This window comes from Myripristis murdjan, chromosome 20 (genome assembly GCF_902150065.1).
Source record: "Myripristis murdjan chromosome 20, fMyrMur1.1, whole genome shotgun sequence".
NCBI classification, from domain to species: Eukaryota; Metazoa; Chordata; class Actinopteri; order Holocentriformes; family Holocentridae; genus Myripristis; species Myripristis murdjan.
The window spans coordinates 7203272-7224635 of record NC_043999.1 but is presented as its reverse complement, the minus strand read 5'-3'; the positions used below and the strand labels follow the sequence as shown (position 1 = coordinate 7224635).

Genomic DNA, 21364 nt, shown 5'->3' with positions numbered 1-21364 from the left:
ATCAGCTTGTCATTCTGAGTAGGATGACTGTTCATTTTGCTTTTTCACTTATGTAAATGTGTCAAAAGGAGAAAAAAAAAAAAAAAAAAAAGGTGATGGTGATTGAACAGGTCAGGTGTGACGGGACACCGGAGGCCGTCGCAGCAGTTGAACCTGTGTCCTCCCCCAGCTGTGAGATGACGGTCTCTCTAAATGTTTGCCACCTTGCTGCCCATGCCCTAAAGTGCAGCGCAGTACAATGGCACAGCTCTCAAAGCGCCTGTGCTATATTAAGTATACACTCCGCATGTCAGGACTCATTTATTATGCCATATGGCCTCTTTGCTAAATGGATTAATACGCCCAGGGCGAAGCAACCCGCAGCAAAAGGTCTTGGTTTTTGGATGCGGTTCCTTTGATCCACAGAGCGGATCCGGCCCATTTCATATTAATGCCACTTTTACACAATTCACTATTTGTATGGCCCTGATGTCACTTCACTTAATGGTAAGATATGGCTGAAATGCCAGCGATATTAACTGCCAGCGGTGGGGGGGAGAAAAAAAAAGGACTTTGCAGCCACAGACTAAAATTAGAGGGCGAAAAAGAGGGATCCAGCCAGTAGCTAGTCTATAATAAGACTTACGCAATCAATTATTAACTTCAGACTATATGTTAAGAGAAATTGAAAAGTTATGTCCCAATCTAGTCATACTGGGGGGAAAAAGTCATGACCTCAAGTTCATCCGTAGTTCAAATCCATGGTTCATCAAAAGTTCAAAGGCTCATTTTTACTGCTCTTATAGGGCAAAGGTTTTTGTTTTTTTACATGTATTTTTTTTGCATTGATCCACTTTATTCTTCTGGTGTTGAGAGGTTTATTTTTGGTGGTCTAATATTCTTCCTGTGTAATGTCTGAACAACCTGCTGCTGTAACACAAGAATTTCCCAATTTAGCATCAGTAAAGTCCATCTATCTATCCATCAGTGACATAACGGGAAACTTCAAAAAAACATAAACTGACAAATAAAAGTTAGAAAAGATATAAAGCAGTAGGAATGGGTGCTGAAAACAACACCACCACCAACAAAGGGCTTGTAAAATGACCCCCTTTCACAGTCCTAGTTAAATCAAAGAAACTAATATTACAGCTGACACAAACTGCATTTGCATTATATGTGAGCCATGTGATTGAGAGCTAATTAATTCACTAAGGACAACTTTAAATATTTCTTTAAAAAGAGGAATAACTGTGGAATGTAGTGCTGAGGTTTTTCTATACTCTGGCCTCCTAACTTTAATTGAAAAATGGACAAGTCTAGCTCTAAAGTAATGCATGCGTAATAGATTAGAAAGAATGTGTTTGTGAATTTATGCAAAAGAACCTGTTAAGAGACTTTGGTGATTAATTACTGCGATATCGGTAAACAAAGCACAATCATTTTGTCAACAATCGGTGAAGTTACTATCCATTAAGTGCCACATTTTGCATAAATTCTCCAAAAATCATTTGCAAATGGTGGATATTTGATTTCAAATTAAATTATTCAGTTAGACTGGCGAAAAAGAGTGTTTTAAACTTTTGCAAACTGCACAACATCAATCAATTAGAGTATTTGTATAGCGCTTTTTTTGTACAAAAACCAAAATACAATACAAAGCAGGATCGAATGCCTTTATTGTCATTGTACAAACAGTGCAGCGAAATCATAAAAGTGCTTCTGTGTCAGTGGTAAAACAAATGAGACACATGACATATCATAAAAATAGTAAAAAAAAAAAAAAAAAAAACAGTAATTATGAGTAAAATAATCTATGGTTAAGTTATTGCACGTAATTTCATTATACATATGCATTGAAGTTCTGATGGCCCAGGGGAAGAAGCTGCTTTTTTTTTTTTTTTTTTTTTTTTTTTTTTTTTTTTTTAAAGTCTATTAGTTCTTAAAAACAGTTTGCAATTAAGTAATAAAACACACACAAAACTGGAATAAATCACTCAATAAAACAGGAACGGAGGAAACGCCGGGATAAATCTCAACTTTCTGAAAGAAGGAAACACCGGAGACGCCGCGATATGTGTGACCGTCTCACCGCCTAAAATAAAATTCAAAGCCATGTGCGCAATCATTGGATCAATATTTATGTCCAGGTCATTTATCTACAATATAAACACGCACATTATTTCCTAGCAGGGCAAATATTTGAAGTCTGGCTCGCGGCACATTCATAAGACGAGCTTCAATCAAAGCTCTCTGTCAGCTTTCCTTCCCTCGTCGCTCAGACCTTTTGTCAGCTTTCATAATGTCATTACGGGCGTTCGGCTCAGTGTCGGCGTGCCACTCAGGCCTTCCTCTGAATGCTTCAAGGGCAGAGCGCGAGCGGGGCTTAGAGCTCCTCTCGGCTGCTTATTTACATGGTAGCATATCATTCTGCTCGGCTCTGAAGTGGTGCTTTATGTTAGCGCTTACCTTGGATCGCCGCGCGAGGGGCCGTAACATCGTCGCTTGTGAATTAATAAATGCATCGAGAGGACTTCTTAAGAAATCAAGAGTAGCACTTTAAATAAAGAGATGTCATTTGAAGAGAGGACGATGTGCTGTTGGAAATGATCCCTTTTTTTGAAAAATGATTGCTGTTATGACAGTCTAACATGTCTTCTAAAGATAGCCCAATCATTTGTGTTGTGAAAATGAACAGTTTTTTTTTTTTTGTTTTTTTTTCACCTCCTAGATGTACAGGTAACAGTGTGATAACGAAACCCTTTAAAGCTGCACAACGGAAGGATTTTGAAGTACAAACGCACACAAAACTCACATCTCATCAGCTTCATTAAAGCTAAAAGTGGGATTGCAGTTGGAGGAAAGTGTCACAGCCCCCCCCCCCCGTCTTAACTGAGATGCCATAGATCTGCCCTGTTAGTCCAAAAGAAATGAGGGCACCCATGGGTGAACACAGCGTGTAAGTCACGCCACCGATCCCACTTTGTGGTCACGGTCGTATTTCCGAGCGACTGAACTCTGCCGTACCTTTTTCCTCCAATAAACCGTTCCACCCAAGAAGTGATGGAAAACATTGCCGATTAGCTGCATTTAAAGGACCGTAGCAGAGCGTGTTTGCATGTTTAGCACAATATCTACAAAATATAAACTCAACGTTTCTGCTAATCTTTTCCCAAAGCAAGCAGTCGCATTTTTGACCTGCAATATCATTTCTCCTCAATTTACTCCAGGCATTGGTTTCCATTCATTCCACTGCGATATGAAAATGAACTTTGAGAGACTTCAGACTCTCTTCACACCAGTATTCCTTCACCATTATGAAGTCCTCCACATTAGTTTTCCTAAAGGCAGCAGCACAGTTGGATTTTGATGACTTGAAACTGGGAGGGAGTGAAACGCTCCCTCCGCCAGGGAAAATAGTCCCCGGGGAAACATTCGCTTTCCACAGCCAATTATCAGTTCTGTTTATGAATGTTGACGACTTTGTCGACTTTGAAGCAGAACATTATAAGGTGGCCTTTTCCACCAAAAATTCAAATGTTAAAATCGTGAGACTCTAATTGCATGTTGTGATTTGCAAAATGGCTTAGACATTGTAGTAAATGTGCCAAACACTCAAAATCTCCTAAGAAAACTTTTGAATAGAGACAGTCAGACTAAGAATTAAGAATTAACCATTTATCAGTGACCACCAATTCACTTTACACTCAGGAAGTGTCTGATGAAAGCTCTAAAACCAGACAATCTGCTTGTTGTTTTTCAGCTTTTTATCAGTGGATAGCTAAATAGCTGTATGCCAAAGGAAAAGCTGATGTTATGTCATGTTCAACTCTGTGTTTGTGAATGTGCTGTGCGGCTGAAATTTACGACATGAATGTGTTAGAGCTGATATTGTATCGCCCAGCCGCCAAACTACCAATCTGCACACTCTCTGTGCAGTCATTTGCAAATGGTGGATATTTGATTTTGAATTAAATTATTCAATTATACCCGAGAGAAGGAACTTGAAAACTTCTACAAACTTTTCACAGTCAATCAATCAGACGAACACTTTTCATACAGAGTGCTCCACAAAATAAAATAATAAAACACACACACACAAGCTTACCTGCACACACTCAAGCCCTTGCACATTGATTCCTTCACACTCTTCGCTGTGTTGCCCTCTGGCAGGATGCAGCAGGACCCCTGCGGTGGGTTTAAATGCCATTTGTTGTCAGTGTAGTGTGAAGTTCAATAGAAATAGAAGGAGAAAAAGTAAAAAAATGAATAAATGCAGAGCAGTGGTAGCCTTGCATAAGGTAACAGCTAGAAAAAAACCTCCTCAGTATGAAAAAAAAAAAAAAATAGTTGTCAAAAAAGTGCATATTTCTGTGCGCAGTACTCTGGCCCACGGTTCAGATGGGCTTCTTTCCTGTCGTGAGTCGCTGTCTCCTTTTCATTCCAAAATACCAAAATATAATATCAGCTTTGGGTATGAACTGCCACATTAAATTTGTCTGTCGGTATTTCAAAAACTAATCCAAAGTGTAACTTTTTTTTTTTTTTTCTCTTTTGTGAGGAATGGTCTTCAGATAACTCTAAACTTTAATAGCTGCCCATAATGTGCTCTAGCTTCATGCCAGGAATCATTTTCTAACAGGAGGCATTACCATTTTCCAGTGGTACAAGATATCTCATTTTGAAATTGAGCAGTATATGGTGCACAAAAACTGCAAAAGTGAGCAGAAATGTGAAATTCCTGACGCTGGAGCTTTAGGGGGTCATTTTGATTTTTCTTTGCTTTAGTTAAACTTCTCTTTCCTGGGTCGTCCCATTGAAGTTTACAATCTACAGGAGAGACCTGGCCTCATGCAAATGCATAAAAGTTGCACGCACGCAAAATGCATCAATATACACAGGCTGAAATACAATTGAATTTCTATAAAAGATAAGGTATAGGCAGTTATATCTTATTTACCACCAAGCCACTGTCTCTCTTGATAAAACAAAGTCCCTCTAACTTCCCCCGAAACTTTGGAGCTCAACAAGCACTTTCTCCACTCTGGAAGATTGAAAATGGATTTCTCGCTAAAACCTGCCCTTTTCCATGCATATACACCTCGACAACACACTTTAAAGCTTTGGCTGTTTTTTTTTTTTCTTTTCTCTCTTTGTCTCTTGTTTTTTTGTTTCAGACGTGCAGCGTATATTTCATCTGATTGCAAAAGTAATAACTAAATATTTTTTTAAAAATGTGCATCAAATTCTGTTTTTCGTGACTCACTTTCGGTGCCTCTCGGGCTGTTTCTGATGTAAGTGTCTAAAATGATCTTTTGGGGGAATGCAAATCCTCATTTGTTTTTCTGATGTATCAGACGGAGGTGTTCGTTAACTGGTACATTTTTAGTACATGCCCCGGTGCAGAGACGCACAAAGGTGTGTGATCCTTTGATCCCCCCAAAATATGCAGCTGAGTGAATAATTGATTCCCTGCTCAGTGTAAGCGCTCCCTCTGAGTGCTGTGTACATGTTTGTGTGTTTGTGTCTGTGTGTGTGTGCGCGCATGCACCAACCCCCTACAGTATGCTCACATGCATATGGACTCACTTGCCTGTGGCGTGAGTCACGGCTATAGATCACAGTATAGTGACCTTCTCATTGAGAGTAATGGAATTACAGAACGGGATGGGGGCGCGATTATAATGTAAATGAGGACATTTATTTGTTTACATCACGAATACCCTCGATGGATAGGCGAGGATACATCTTCCCTCCTATTGTTTTACTTCCAGTGTTTGATATGCTGCCATAACGACAATGAGGCAGTGTGATGTATTCCCTAAAGTGGGAGGCTACTGCACAAAGCCATTGTTGACGGGGGACATTCTGAGCCCCTTCGACTGAATCGTCCCCCCACAGTGTAATTTACTAAACGACATGTGCTTCCACCCATGTGGAATAGTGAATAGTGGTAGGGAATGGACAGAGAAAGAGAGTCAGAGAGGAGATGGGGAGGGGGGGAAGAGAGAAATGGAATTGGAAAGGTATAAAAGAGTAGGTAGCTTGAGATGAAGCCTTTATGAGTTGTTCCCAGAATACTGACCCGCCCACAGTCTTGTCTTATTTCAGACTGGAGGAATATCCCTAGAGAGAGGTGTGCAAATGTGTTTAGACAATGTCTCTCTCTCTCTCTCTCTCTGTCTCTCTGTGTATGTGTGTGTGTGTGTGTGTGTGTCTCTGTCTGACTTCTCCTCCTCACCCCCACATTGGAGGGAAAAAAAAAAAAAAAAAACACAACAGGACAGGGACGAAAGCCACATTGTACACGGAGCAGAGTTTGGCAGACCTCAAATTAGGGACTCGGGAAGGTTGGTTATGATAAGAGGATCAGGCTGAGTAATGGGTTCAAAGGATGATCGTCTGTTTCCCAGTCTGCCGATACAGGGAGAGAGGGGGGGAAAAAAGGCACAGAGGCATGGAGGGGGCTTGCACATCCCATCTGCAAAACATAAGATTATGAGAGACAATAGGCAAAGCCACCGCAGGATTCCCAGGGAAGCGTTCAGACAAATGTGTGCACACAGACTGACATACTGTACACCAAAAGGCATGTGGAAGGACACACACACACACACACTAACACATATCCACACACACACACTTTACATAAAGCAACAGTGCTGACCTATGCATGATAACCCGAGGTTGCATTGGTAAAAGGCTTCAAATTAAATGTGTTTATATGCGTTTGTCCACTTGCATGTTTATTTATTTCCTCCCGGGGGGAAGAAGAGATAGCAGATATGTATAATTGAAATTTGCTGTGCTAAGCCTGGAGGAATGGCTTTGTTTAATGGCAACATGTGTGGCGTAATACTTGTTGGCTCAAATTCAGAGGAGCCATTTCAATGCGGGGCCGTCTTCACTGTACAATGATGCCAGCCGCAGACCACTGAATGCAGGGTGTTTGCTGCCGACTTTAGACGCTTGTTTTACCAGATCCCGTCCCCCGCGGCGGCATAGAGGGTTAAGAGCAGTTGTTGGCGCTGCAGGTGATTTGCATGCTGCAGACTACTGTATGTTCACCTCAACTGCTGATTTGAGCTCGCATTGAGTCCTAAAATGGCGTCCCACAAAAAAAAAGAGAGAAAAAACAGGGCATCAAACGAGTGAAGGAAATGGAAACGTAAAGCGGAAGCAAACGGTATTTTGCTGAGATCGAAAACCGAAAATAAAACCACGTTTCATTTCGTTTGAAAGGACTAAATAGGGCCAAGTTTTTTCCAGAATTGCAGAATCTGATGTCTGTATAACTGGTTAACAACTTTTGTCTTGTTCCATCAAATATCGAAAAGTTGAAGTTGTCTCCTCGGCTGCTATTCCTGTCTGATCGCCAAACTCCCAGATGATGCGCGTTACATCATATCGCCCTCTAATGATAAAGATAAAGAAATAATGTGACACCTTTTTATAACGAGGACATGTTCAATATGACCCCTAATGAGATACATTTCTGTGTTTAATTCTCAAGTTTTTCTTTTTTTTCTTTTCTTTTTTTTTTTTTTACAGTGCTTGAACACTAATTCTAACCTTTTGAAAAACAAAAGTAGAGGAACACCATGCTGCTTTTTCAGCCAAACCTATTCCTGTTAACATTATTCCTCAAATAATTTGGTCTTAAAACATTTTCTTTTGGTTATTTGGAGAATAAATATGAAGACTCATTGTCCTGTGTTGTAAAGACCTGACCTAAAAATGAAGAACACATGTTGGCCCCGTACCTCCTGTTTATAGCTTCTCATAGTAATAATAATTACTGCACATGAGTGTAAAAAAGAATGGAATCAGCCATTTTTCAATTATCTTGCCTGTTTAGGAAGATCATAAGCGATAAAATACCAGTTGAATTTGGAATGAACCAATTTATAGTTAGATTTTTAATCCTTGGATTATAGTTATTAGATTACTTGTGAACATTTCTAAAGAAGAACGTAAGCCAGGTGACATGCTGCAACAGCGACCAATGATTCATCTATCCAGAAAAAAAAAAAAAGGAGGTTATTTGCTGTCATCCAAAGAACAACACGTTGGAATGATTAATGTTATAGTGTTGCGTGGCATTTAAGAAAAGAGCTCGTCACCAGCACAGTGCACAACGTACAAACATTTACATATAAAACAGCCAACATCGATTGCCCGGATCGTCTCAGCTCAAACTTGGCCCTATTTAGTCCTTTCAAAGTCGGAGCCGGTGGCAGCGTCGAGCCAAGTGGCCTTTTCCATCCTTCCTGCCATCAATTAAGAACTTAATTTCACTAAAGCCAGACAGTGACCGCAGTCTAATTTCTCTATCAGAAATGTCATTACTGGGCTGTTTGAACAGTGAATCATTTCAGAGGATGGAAGCTGTTACTGCTTTTCAGCTGATGAGATACTACCAGGCAGTAAAAAAGGAAATGGTCAAATGACACAAGTGATGAACAAAGTGCTAACTCGACTGAGGAGCATAAAGCGGCGAGGAACGCAGGTTGAATACTAAAGAACAGAGCGGAATGGGGTCCAGCACAACGGTTTTCAAAGCAGGGTCCGGGGACCCCCAGGCGTCCTCGAAGGGGCTTCCAAGGGGTCTTTGGCAAAATGAGGAATCGTTTAATTTCACAGCATATGATTACAATGTGCTGCAATGCAGAAAACGTATCAGGGATGATAATTTTTGCCACAGTTTGTCGGTGTTGAAGTATGACATTTAAACAATTTAACCTTTGAAATCCAGGCAAATTCGCTTGATTTCTTGATGAGGAAATCAAAAAAAAAAATTGCTGGAACATTGGTAATGGTAGCAACTACCAGGAAATTGCACAAAAAATATTTTTAAAAATTACAACAAATATGGTTACGATTATTGAAATAGATATATTTCATGGTCAGATCAGTAATGGATCACTTGGAATGGGCGTCTGCGGCTTCTTGAAAATCAACTTGGAGGTCCAGAACATGAAGAACCTTGAAAGCCCCTGGTCTAACATATGAATTTCCTGTTTGGAATGTATTTTAAAATGACAAAACCCCCTTATCATGCGAGAGAATTGCATGTGTGACGCCTTTATCGCCGTGCAGCAGTTACATTGCTGGTTAAAGTTTGTCGCATTTATCCAAGATCTAATCCGCCAGGCGATGCTCGTATCTAGTGAAGTTTTGCTCGGAGGCGAGAGTTGAAACTAATCTATTGATTATAGAGCTGAATGTTTCAGCAGGTGGCGAAACGAGTTATTTTAGGGCCTGTTGTGAAAGGAGCCGACAGCGGGGGGAGGAGGGGAGGGGAGGAGGGCGGAAACAATACCTTCGAACAGCAGGAGATATAGGTGTCCAACACAGAGGAATAACACCTTCTCAAAGCAGCCAAGCAGAAAAGCAATGTGCATGTCTTTGTGTATTTCTGGGTATTCACGTGCTGTGTGTGTGTGTGTGAGCCAGTCCAAGGAGAGAAAAAGGAGAGGGGAGAGTGACACCGAGGCAGGCGAGGCGCCGCTCGGAGTCGATGAAGTGGCTTCTCTCCGGGGGCTCGGGGTGGCGTGGGTGTAATAGATTAAACTAGTGTCTCGGGGCTCATCCCGTGGCTCACCCCGTCCTATTAGAGTGGCAGTGCGAGTCTCTCACAGTCACTCCACTCTCCACCGCCGGTGTGGACAGGGCTGCTGGCAGGGCTCTCAGATGGCACTTGACTGTCGCGAGCGCCGGGGGGGTCGAGATGCTTCCAGGCGGCCAAGGACACAAACCAACGTGACTGATGGCAGCACAGTAAAGTGTGAAGACCCCCCTCTTCCACCCATCCACCGCACCTCCACCCCTTCACCGTCCCCTCTCTCCGGCATTCAGTGGGACATCAAACAGCTCTCTGGGGCATGTAAGCACCGCGCTGATGATAAGCTCATTGTGCGGCACGGCCAATTGACCGCCGATGGCACGACGGTGCATAGGTGGATCGCGGGTCTTTAGCGTCCCCCTGCATGGCGGGCGGGCTCTTGTTGCGCTGCCAGTCAATGGCTGCGATGACCCAATGAAGAAGCCACTCGCTCACAACAGAGATATCGCCATTTATAATACATGATGGCCCATCTCAGGATCCCACTGGAGTTTTGACATTGAAGCGGCTTTGTGTCCCGGAACTAACTCAAGTTGCCAAGTTTAAAGGAACAGTTCACCCAAAATACATTTAAAAAAACAGATTTTTTTTTTTTTTTCCCTACTTACCCTCTGGCGCAGGTGTCGGGAGCCACACATGGTCTTAACCAGTGGTTCCCAAACCAGTCCTCAAGGCCCCCCCTGTCCTGCAGGTTTTTGTTTCAGCTCTACTCTTTCATACCTGATCCATTTAAAGGCTGCATGCTAATTGGCTGAAACAGATCAACCTGAAGAGGGCATGCATGAAGGTGCATGGGCCTTAATTGGGTCAGGTGTGCAAGAGTAGAGCTGGAACAAAAACCTGCAGGACAGGGGGGCCTTGAGGACTGGTTTGGGAACCACTGGTCTTAACCCCTTACTGCCTGAATTTATTTACAATTATCTACACAAATAAATTGTTTGTGTTTTTGCCTTCAAGCAGATGCTAAATTATTGGTGGTAGAGTGCTTCCAATACAATTCTTGGTATGTGTGGAGTATGCATCAACAGCATTAGTGGGATACACACACCACCTCGGCTGCATTAAGACTGGAAGTAGTTTGAAGCGAATTTGCGACAATAGTCTACAAGGGGTTAAACATGTCATTATTAGGGCTGAGCGTCAAAATTTGGCACCTATATGCTACCGAGTTTAACCGAAATGCCTCGCTACTATCAAAACAGCAAGTTTCATTCAATACCAAGTTTAGATACACCCCGTTAACAACCAGGCGCCTCCACACGGGGGCTGGGTACGCCAAATGGAGCTGCTGTGAAAATGGAATCACGGGTGAAAAAATACAGAATGAAGATGAAAGAACACACTGCTGATGTGGAAAATCAACAGTAGAGACACACACACACACACAGGAGGAGAGAGAGGTGGGGCGGGGCATGACAGTGTGTATATGCAGTGAAGCCCTAAGACAACGGGGCTGGACTGGCTTTGACAAGAGCATAAGGAAAATGGATCCGTCCGCCCCCAAGAGGTATGAATTAAGGGTGAATAGATATAAATTGCTGGTGTTCTTTGGCAGGAAATAGTTCCCGGTGAAATTCTTACACTACTCACAAAAAGTTAGGGATATTTGGCTTTTGGGTGAAATTTATGGAAAATGTAAAATGTTCACGCTACAGTGATATTATATCATGAAAGTAGGGCATTTAAGTAGAAGCATGCACTGGTGATTTCCTCATCTCAAACAATTTCTTCAAACAAAAGCCAACAACAGTGGTGGATATACCACAACAAAAAATGTCAGTGTCAATAACTTGTCATGTGCCCTTGAGCATCAATTACAGCTTGACAACGACGTCTCATGCTGTTCACAAGTCGACTTATTGTCTGCTGAGGCATGGCATCCCACTCTTCTTGAAGGGCGGCCCTCAGGACATTGAGGTTCTGCGGTACAGAGCTCCGAGCCTCTACACGGCGACTCAGCTGATCCCATAGGTTTTCTATGGGATTCAGGTCTGGAGAAAGTGCAGGCCACTCCATTTGAGGTACCCCAGTCTCCAGCAGCCATTCCCTAATGATACGACCTCGATGAGCTGGAGCATCAAACACCTGATGTGAATTTTGCCGTTAAACTCCTTGTTAGAGAACAGCAACTTGTGCAAAAACTACTGAAACATTGAACAGTTGAACATGTGCATTCAAAAGTTTACAGAAGGTCACATTAAGTTCACCTGTAAAGGTTATAATGCATTTTAGGTTCATCCTGAAATTTCACCCGAAAGCCGAATATCCCTAACTTTTTGTGAGTAGTGTATGTCAGGCATTTACGTCATTGTTTTTGTAAAGGAAAGCGCTAAATTATTACATGTTGACTTAAAGGATATGAAGGTATGGCTCAAGTCTGAACTGAATTGTTCCAAAAAATGTCGAATTAACCCACTGCAAGTGACTATTTTTGGTAATTTCAAAAATTTGACATATCACGCCCATCCCCTGTCTCAGTTAGTTCAGTAATCATTTGGTCTTCACCCAGCCAATCAGCAAAGATCGCTCTACATCCCAAGTCACATGATTGTGGCATTTGACCAATCTCATTGGCCTTGATTTTCTATAGGAAAATGAATTTTTTTTTGAAAAATTTTATAAAAGTAATAAAGTCATGTCATGTTCACTAATAACAGTCTAAGGTTTTTTTTTTTTTTTTGAATTTCAAAGTATTTCAATGACTGCCCTATAAAGGGTTTGCACCGTTCTTTTGCATGTAGTTTGAGCCCAAGAACAGAATACCCCTCCAGCCCTGTTGTGATTGGATGAAGGGAGCCAGGAAAGATTTCTGTGAAGTGGAAACCTCACCTGGTTGGGTACGCTGGACCACATGTAAATGGGAAGAAGTCTTTTTGTGTGTGTGTTTTTGGTGAACTGTTACTTTAACGTATCGGGCACTGGATTTAACACTATTTGATCTCACTCACTGCAGCCCACATTCTAATATGGCACTGTCTCCTCACATGTGGGATCGAGAGGTTTTGGCCTTCTGTCACCAGAACTCAGCAGGCAGACATGCCCTGATGCTAATATTTGGAGAAATGTGTTGACTCACACGCGCCGGAATTAGAAAACGGTGCTATTCTGTGCATGTTTGGCTCAGCTTTGATTTTCTCTCGGAGGATAAATCATGTGAGGGGGCGTTAATGATTCATGAGTGGTATTGTAAATATATAATGGTGTGATTAATGGGATTTAAGACCACACCACATATCACAGATTAAACAGTATTCCTGTGCTTTTCGCCGTCTTTAATCTTCAGCCTCTTCAGGTAATACCTGCGTTCGGCGCAAACAAATGAAATCAGCCTCCTAATGACTCACCGTGCTATGATAATGATTCTTCAAGGGGAAAGACTAGAATCACCCGTGGGTGTTGGCAGGAGAACATCCCCCGTATTAAAGGGTGAAAGTGGCTGAGGTTTGTGAGAGTACTGAACTCTGCTATTGTAATACTGAACTTGACACACAAACAAACTGAGAGGCTATTAAATATGCATATCATCCTGTTTCCGCTTCCAAAATAACCAGCAAGCTGGAAAAAAAGAGCTGTAACTAACAATTTTCGGTGCACAGGGAGCGAGCTGAGAAGGAGAAGACAGAAATAATAGCCGAAAACAGACTTCGCTTACAATCTTACAATCTTTGCTATTATTTCATCTTCGCAACGCCTGAATAAATATCTTGTTTGTGGGGTATTCACGCATTCAAATTGGAAGATATAGCCTCTTTTTCCCCAAACTTGTGAAGCACAATACTTTACCTATGGGACAGGGATGCCTTGATTAGTCCCCTGTTCAAAATTAACAAATTCCCATGGTACATAACAGGTTCAATTGGGGGAAAAAAAATAGTTCCTTCATTCAGCATCACTGCCAGTGCAATGAAGGTGCACATTTGCATATCAAAGGGCGCAGCACCATGTCTAGAATTTCAAGTGTGTTCTGTTGTGATGTTGAAGAGCAGCAGCACTGACATGAGAGGAAGTCGGGCTGTCCTCCTTACAAATTTCACTGTTGATACGCTTCCATGTTGCGTCCGCACAATCCATAACAATTCAAGTCATAATGAGCCACTTCAAACATGTCATAAAAACACGCATCGGAATATGCAACATGCTTAATGGAATTATGCGCGAGGATATGGGTAATATTTAGCCACACGACAGCAGTCCTTGGTTTGTAACTGGGTCATGTTTGAGGAAGGGAGAAAAGGTAAAGTAATACATCCAGCGAGACTCTGACGGGCTATTTTCCTTCCTGGGAAATTTCTCCTATGGCCTCCAGATCTGATTTGATTTTCCCCAAGACAAGCGCTGACACATTAGCGCTTCTTCTCATTAACGCACAGTTTCTCATTACCCCCTTCTGCCCTCATTCTCTTCCTATTTCCACGTTTTTGCCAAAAAGACATTAACAACAGCTACCCCAGCCATACTTGGCCTACCATACGTATCAGACACGTTAAAAGGGCAGCGCGGCTCTTGACATTCTTTTATACACTTAAACCAGAAAACCTGAGTTAATCGGCGGGATTTGCCTGACATTTAATCATAGTGGATGTCCCCGTGTTGTCAGAGAGGCTACGCGCCCCTTCCATCTGCTTGGGAGCTGAATTGCGTTTTGTTCAGGTGACATCATCTCATTTCTTGGCTGCGCGCTAACAAGATGTTAATTCACACCTCGACACCTGCTTTAATGAGGACCTTAACCAGAAAAAGCTGCTCACACCAACCTGATAAAATACCATAATGTGTACCAGACTCGATCAATGTGTCAGCCAAACTAAGTAAAAGTGTGCTAATTACTGAAAACAAGTTAAAAAAAAAAAAAAGAAAGAAAGAAAAGAAAAGCTCACCTGCTCACCTGACAGGACCAGAAACCCAAATATAATATGATGTTCATCAATGCAGAGGCTTTTTCAGGTGATGAAATTCACTTTGAGTCATTTGTCTATTCACCCAAATGGGAAAAGTGAGCATGAACACAAATTATGACTGACTCTTTCACCCCAGAGTCCAACCCATGGATCTCCCAAACCTTCTGACACTAAAATGCCATTTTTCAGACAAACATATCATCTCTCTGTTGGGGCTGAACCACCTCAGTGCGGCCGACTTCGCTTTCCAGCCGGATAAACAGAAATTTAAAAGGGACATGAATCCATAAATTAATAAATAAATAAAGCTGAAGTAGAACTTGTGTTTCTTGGCTTAATACTGCTATTCTGATTTGTATTTAACCGTTTTCAGAGGAGAAAAAAAGGAATATTATTACTGATATGAACTTGTTCTGGTTTGATATCAGATATTGAGCTGTTAGATAAAAACAAGTGGAAAAATAAGGAGCAAACATTAAATTGTGTAGTGGCTACTCAGGATATTTTTTATTATTTCATACCATTGGTGCAGCTTGTAATTTGTCATCTTTTGTATAGAGCATCTTGGGTACCGGTCAATAGCTTCCGGTGTTTCCGCTGTGAACACACAACTTAGCCGTCTCAACTTGAAACAGTAGGACACTGAAATGGTGGATTAATCATTTTCCGGCCGGTCAGCTAAGCATGATCTTAAACCCGCCTGTTGTTTGCACACAAGCTCGTGTTTCTAGAAGCGTTCACATTCATGGCTTTGCTGAATCAGCCCGCCGGTCACAATGCCATACACTAACGGTGTGTTAATGCGGTGTTTATGTCATATTGTACATCCTGTAGGTACCATCTTCCGACTTGTAATTAACATTCAACAGGCCATAAGAGGTCAATAATGTATTTCAGGAAAATGGTGACTGTTTAATGTAAAGCTAAACTGAAATTCAATGTGTTTTTATCATGCATGCTTTTGAGTATTTTATTAAATGAAGAGTTTAACAGTGTTACTTTTTGACATACACTTTCCCAGCTGACCTGAACACTTGCAAGATGTCCACGGGAATCTTTCCAATCTATTTTTTTTTCTTCCCGTGTGGTTTTCATGATGCTTTTCCAGTTCCAGCTTATAATGCACTGACGTGAACAGGACCAAAAGGGACACCGGCTAAAGGCTGATGTCTACCAAACGTGTTTTTGGCCTAGATTTCTCTCTTCCGTTGTATTCCGGTTTCTTGTCTATTTTGTCTGGGCCCGCTTGAGTTTGTGAAGCCTGGAAATGCTCCATTTTGACACTGAAGCAGCAAAACAACATATAATATGATCCTTTTATTTATTAAACCCAAATTTCAATTTCCCCAATGAGGCCAATAAACAATGACAGGCTGTATTTCTAGCCTATGCAATATTCTCTGGTTTCGATTGCGGTGTAGTTTGTTATTTGTAATCTGTCTTCAAGTGCTTTGACCATAAAATGTGTTTCACAGGAATTGAGAGAGAAGCGAGAGAAAATAATTCAAACGGTGGTCAGCAAGAATATTTTTCCATCGAATTAAACCTCACCCAGTTGTAATGAGCTCCAACTTTTTTTTTTTTTTTTTTTATTATTATTGACAATCGACAACTCATTAGCACTGTTTTGCTGTTATTTTTTTCTTAGAAATCTCACCGTTGCTGCTTTATTCAGCTCTGCTTTTAACAGAAAAACAAAGACATCTGTAATAGCTGCCCAAATATTTAACTGACTTTGGTTTGGTTTGAATTGATATCTACAAGCATATAGATCTTCCCTCTTTAGCTACATGTTGTTATTTTCAGATGGATAAATTGATGTTCACAGCCTTTTTTTTTTTTTTTTTTTTTTTTTTTCCTCAAGATGCTCTGTAACCTAGTTTGTTGTTTCCGTCTTGTCAGCTCTGTGCCTATAAATAATTGTATTACTGAACCGGCAACCTGCTGTGTGTTGCGCCGTCGTCATACATTTAGGCATGACTTGCACACACACACACACACACAACTGTCCACTACACGTCCATGATGGCGGCCCAGCCGTGTCTGCGAGGAGATTTGTGACACAATTGCACAGCCTCTAGATGGAGAGACCATTTCCCCATCACGTTTCACAAGTCTCCATCTTTGGCTCGCCAATTACATGAGGATTAGACAGAGTTATGGAGGGTGAGGGTTTGGGCTGCTGTCCTAATTGCGGTGATGCAGCATGTTGAGATGGAGAGCGGCGTTTCTCCTTGTCCCCGGTGAGACTCTGGCTAATGAGGCCTAGTGTACGCCTCCTGCTGTCCACCTCCCCAGCCTCCCCCCCGCTCTCCTCCTCCACCACATGCTCATGTATTTCAGCTGAGCTGTGCATTGTCATCTGCATGGGTCGGCGCTGGCGGCCACGATATACAGTCCAACAGGCCTTTTTTTTTTTTAATGCATATGCATGTATGTATCTATCGATTGGTCTGTGTGCTTCTTTGTTTATTTCTTATCAGTGTATTTTTTTTTTCTCTATTTCAGCTGCAGACCTTTTGCATCACTAAAAGCTTGTGTTTGCTTTGGTTATTGTCAACAAAAAGTCGCTCTTTGAGAGACAAATATATTGAGTTCTTTTTGTTGATTTGTTTCAGTTCTGTGAAAAAGCAAGAACACAACACAAGGAAGTGAAATAATGAATGGTTTGCATACCGTACTCGCCGCTGTGCTATTAGGCTACTTTCCAGGTGGAAGCTGGCAGGACGTCTTTCGGTGTGATTGTAAGGGCCAGCATGGGAACGACACCCACAATGAACTTGTAGTTTTTTGCACGGGACTGTAGCTTCAGGGAGCTCTGTCTTCTCGCAGTGTTGTCTGTTCTTGAGAGAGATTGAAAGAGACAGAGTGTATTTCCTGTTGAAGGATCTCATTGCCGCACCCAGCCAGTTGCATCTGGCTCACTGTAATCAAACCAATCACGGTGGTTGATGGTCAATGATTGCTTTCAGATTGGCTCGGCTTCACATAGCTCGTCTCCTTCTCTTTTTTTTTCTTTCATTTTTTTTTTTTTTTTTTTTAACGGACACCTGCTCTAACAGTGATGCTGTGAAACCATGGAGATGGAGGCGAGACAGAGGCCTTGAGTAGCATCTGCCATCGCTGTGAAATTATGACTGCACTGCGTCCGGTGACTTCAAGTGGCTGGGCTCGCACTAAAAAGCGAATTCATCCGCTATTTGATATGGATTTAAGAGGAGTGGTCACATTTAGTCCCCCCCCCCCCCCCCCCCCCCCCCCCCCCAGCGTACATGCACAACATGTTCCGCAGCCTCCTCCGCGCAACCTCTCCTCTCATATTCACTCTCGTCAAATAAGCACATTTTTCTACACTATTACCAGCTGTTTTCACTTGGTGTCTTTTTGGAGCAACATGCCAGAGAAGCCTAAGGCCTGGGGCAGGAAGATAGCACGGCTGCCATAGTGGTTACGTGTTAGTCAATTTGAAATACACAGAAAGGAATGTCTCTCATGTGACTGCAGGCCAGTAGAGCGTGACCGACTGCGAGCTCGCCAAGTGTGGTTGGTCACACATGAGAGGGCAGGAGACAGGCAGAAGCACGAACACGGGTGTCACTGCTGTCGGATGTTTACACCTCGGCCGCAGACATGCCATGGTTGCCAATTCCTCCCTTCGCCTTTGACTAATTGACCCTGAGCCGATATGTCAGAGGCAGAAGAGGTTGAACATATGAACCCCTAAGCTGTTGTTTTGAGAGCTCTTGTAAGGGGCAAGGTTGTACTGAACCGAAAAAAAGTGCAGCTTGACTTTCTCGCACCCAAGGGGGAAACATTAACCTGACCTGGATCTGCTGCATGTCTTTCACAGATGATGTCGGACTCTCCTATTGACTGCCCTTTTGACTGACAAAATTAGACACTGATAACCCATATGTTCCCATATCCGGGTGCGCTCACTCAGCATGTTTGGTGTGGCTTATTCGAACCGAGAGGCATTTGCTCCGTTAGTTCAGTTCCTTTCGGGCAGGCGAGAACAACGCCGTTTGAACCAGGGGTGGCACCAAACGCCGTAACCGCACCGAGAAAGGTTTTTGGTCATTTTCCAGGTAAACTGTGGAGCGAGGACATATTACAAACCGATTAGAGGAAATAGCCCCAGAATTCAAAGTTTTATGGTATAAGGAGACAGATGTTGACATCTAAGAGCCAGCGATTACTTATACTTGGAAAGCCTTGCATAACAAAATGAACTGAGGGCAAAATGCTGCCTTGATTTAAGCTTGTATGCATCAGCGATTGCCTCACAAGTTTTTACTTGGTATTAAGATCAGACAGGGTGAATTATAACAAAGGGCATGGACCGTGAGTAAAGTGCATCATGTTTAGCTAGGGGAATACATCTTTTACACTGAACTAAAATCCCGCCGCTGTCTGGGACGTGAGCGTTTCAGTCCCAAGGTCTGAACCCTGAAACAGTCCCGGGTGATTATCGTCTTCGGCTCCAATCAGCAGAGGTGTAAACGGGTCACTCGCTAATTTGCGATTTGCGTAGGTAAGACGATTACAGGACATGCTCTACATTTTAGGGTAGGGAATGCTAACCTCAATGTAATTTCAGCCTATGCAATATGATAAATTACCAGTAATTCACCACCTTTTGGACTGGACTCTGACTTATGGTCATGGTGTCGCTGTAATGACTGAATGCCCGGGCAAAATGTCAGAGAAAATGCTGCGTGTCAGTCAGGTTGGAAGATTATGACACCAGAACAACTTGGGGGTGAAATATTCAGTTTGGCACTTGTGCTAATGAAAATGGTGTCAAATGCTTTTTTTAGCAGGTAAGTGCCAGGTAAAAAAAAAAAAAAAAAAAATGCATAAAAGTGCTATTACAGATGGCAAAATTAGATTCGCTTGGACTCTGCCAAACTTCTGCCAAAACATCTCACCTCACAAGGGAGCAGGTTCACAAAACTGCGCAATAAACAAGTCACTTGTGAAGCCATTCGAGCCTTGTAATTGTGCAGTGCGTGAACCCAAACAAGATGAATATCCGACAAAGCAAACTTTCCCTCTGCGGCTCAGACCAAAGACAGCAAACTGCAGCTGTGAGTGCACTTTTAACTGTATTCTCTTCTACTTTGTAGCCCCTGGACTATGAAACCAAGAAGGCGTACACCTTTAAGGTAGACGCCTCCAACGCTCACCTGGATCCGCGTTTCCAAAGCTTCGGGGCCTTCAAAGACACCGCAACAGTGAAGATTAACGTTTTGGATGTGGATGAGCCCCCGGTGTTCAATAAGCCCTCCTACGTGATGGATGTGTATGAGGACACGCCCGCGGGCACCATCATCGGAGCGGTGACAGCACAGGATTTAGACGCCAGCAGCAGTCCAGTCAGGTAAAGTTAAACTCTTCTGTCTGAAAGAATATATAGATATAGATCAAGGTTCTCTTTTTTTGGTAATTATCAGGTGGCCCAGTTGAACTTGACAGATCTGACATGCCTGATTCAACTCATGATTTTTAATCAAGGCAAGACATTCCTTTTTCTCTCACTGTCTTTTTTTTTTCCTCTTGTATGACCCACATATACACACACACACACACTCACACACCATCCCGCGCCCCAGCCTCAAACTTGAGTGGTCGGCAACAATAGCCTCATGCAAAGATAGAAGAAAAAGTGCATTCTTAAAAATGCATGAGGGCTCTTTTGTTTTTAAAATCTATTAGCGACTTCGGCTCAGGTAGTTTGTTTTAAGGCGTCGCGCCGATGAGTTTTCGAAGATGCACCACTCGAGAGCGAGACACAAATGGTAAAAAGCAAAAAAAAAAAAGATACCTGTTGCGCACGAGTGGTGTATCTTTTATTATGAATATTTCATCTCAGAGAAACAACAGAATGGAAGAGGCAGAGATTTGTACAACAAAAAGCTTGTGTCCCCTATTGTTTGGAAATCCACTTTGTCTCCGGCACTTTAAATATTCATCAATACCATTGCTGACATTGTTCATTTGTGCACCATCGGAGAGCAGACTTGCATTCCTCACTTCAAAACAATAGACCCAATGACCCATCATGCATAGGGAATTATGCTTTTAGACTTTGACTCAACAGATTTGGCTATTTAGCAGTGTAGTGCTGAGTTATCTCCAACTGGGGACACGAAAGGGCATCATGAATACTGCATTGTTGACTGATTTCAAACAACTTCCTGAAGTTCGTATGGGTTTTTTTTGCACTTTTACACTTTGCCCGCAATGGTAATGTCACAAATCTTGAAGATGTTAGAGAGGAATTTCAACTGCAGTCACACTGGTCGTGAACTTTGAACGCCTCGACTGCAGGATCTGATAAAACCATAGCCTCCAAGAATCATCGGCTCAGTGGAAAATTAGCATGGACGTGCTTTCTCAGTTGCATGTTATCCTGTGTACTGTGGGTGACGTTCACTGGTCTGAATTCACATTACTATAATTCAAAGGAGGAGATAACGCCGTAATTAATTTTCATATCTGCAGCATGCAATACTGAGTTGAGCTTAGCCAGACTCTTTAGATCTGTGATCTATTTCTCACAGCTGGTGCTGTACTCTTGAAAGATAATTTAGAGATTGAACCAATTATGAGGGAGAGAGAGAGAAAAAAAAAACATTTCTGTCTCACATGAAAACAAAAAATGTAACCTATAATTTCAGCAGCATTTATGCCTTCTAGCTGACACTTTTGCACAGACTGGGAATGAGCAGATAGGGGTTTATTATCTTTCTCAAGGACATTTTCAAAGGACAAACATTGCTTGTCGCACTTTGCAGTAACAAACCTGCGACATTTCAGTAACGAGGTGTTCTCTCTAACCTCACTGACAGCGAGAGAT

At 42.2% G+C, this 21364-nt stretch overlaps 1 protein-coding gene across 3 annotated transcripts in view; it reads left to right on the top strand.

Moving 5' to 3' along the window:
* The window catches only part of LOC115378755 (cadherin-12-like), an 84740-nt gene that overhangs the window by 43917 nt on the left and 19459 nt on the right, over positions 1-21364 (top strand). For all 3 annotated transcript variants that reach the window (XM_030079235.1, XM_030079233.1, XM_030079234.1), the window contains one exon: positions 19632-19885. In XM_030079235.1, coding sequence (XP_029935095.1) covers positions 19632-19885 — 254 coding nt within the window. The remainder of the gene's footprint in view (positions 1-19631; positions 19886-21364) is intronic.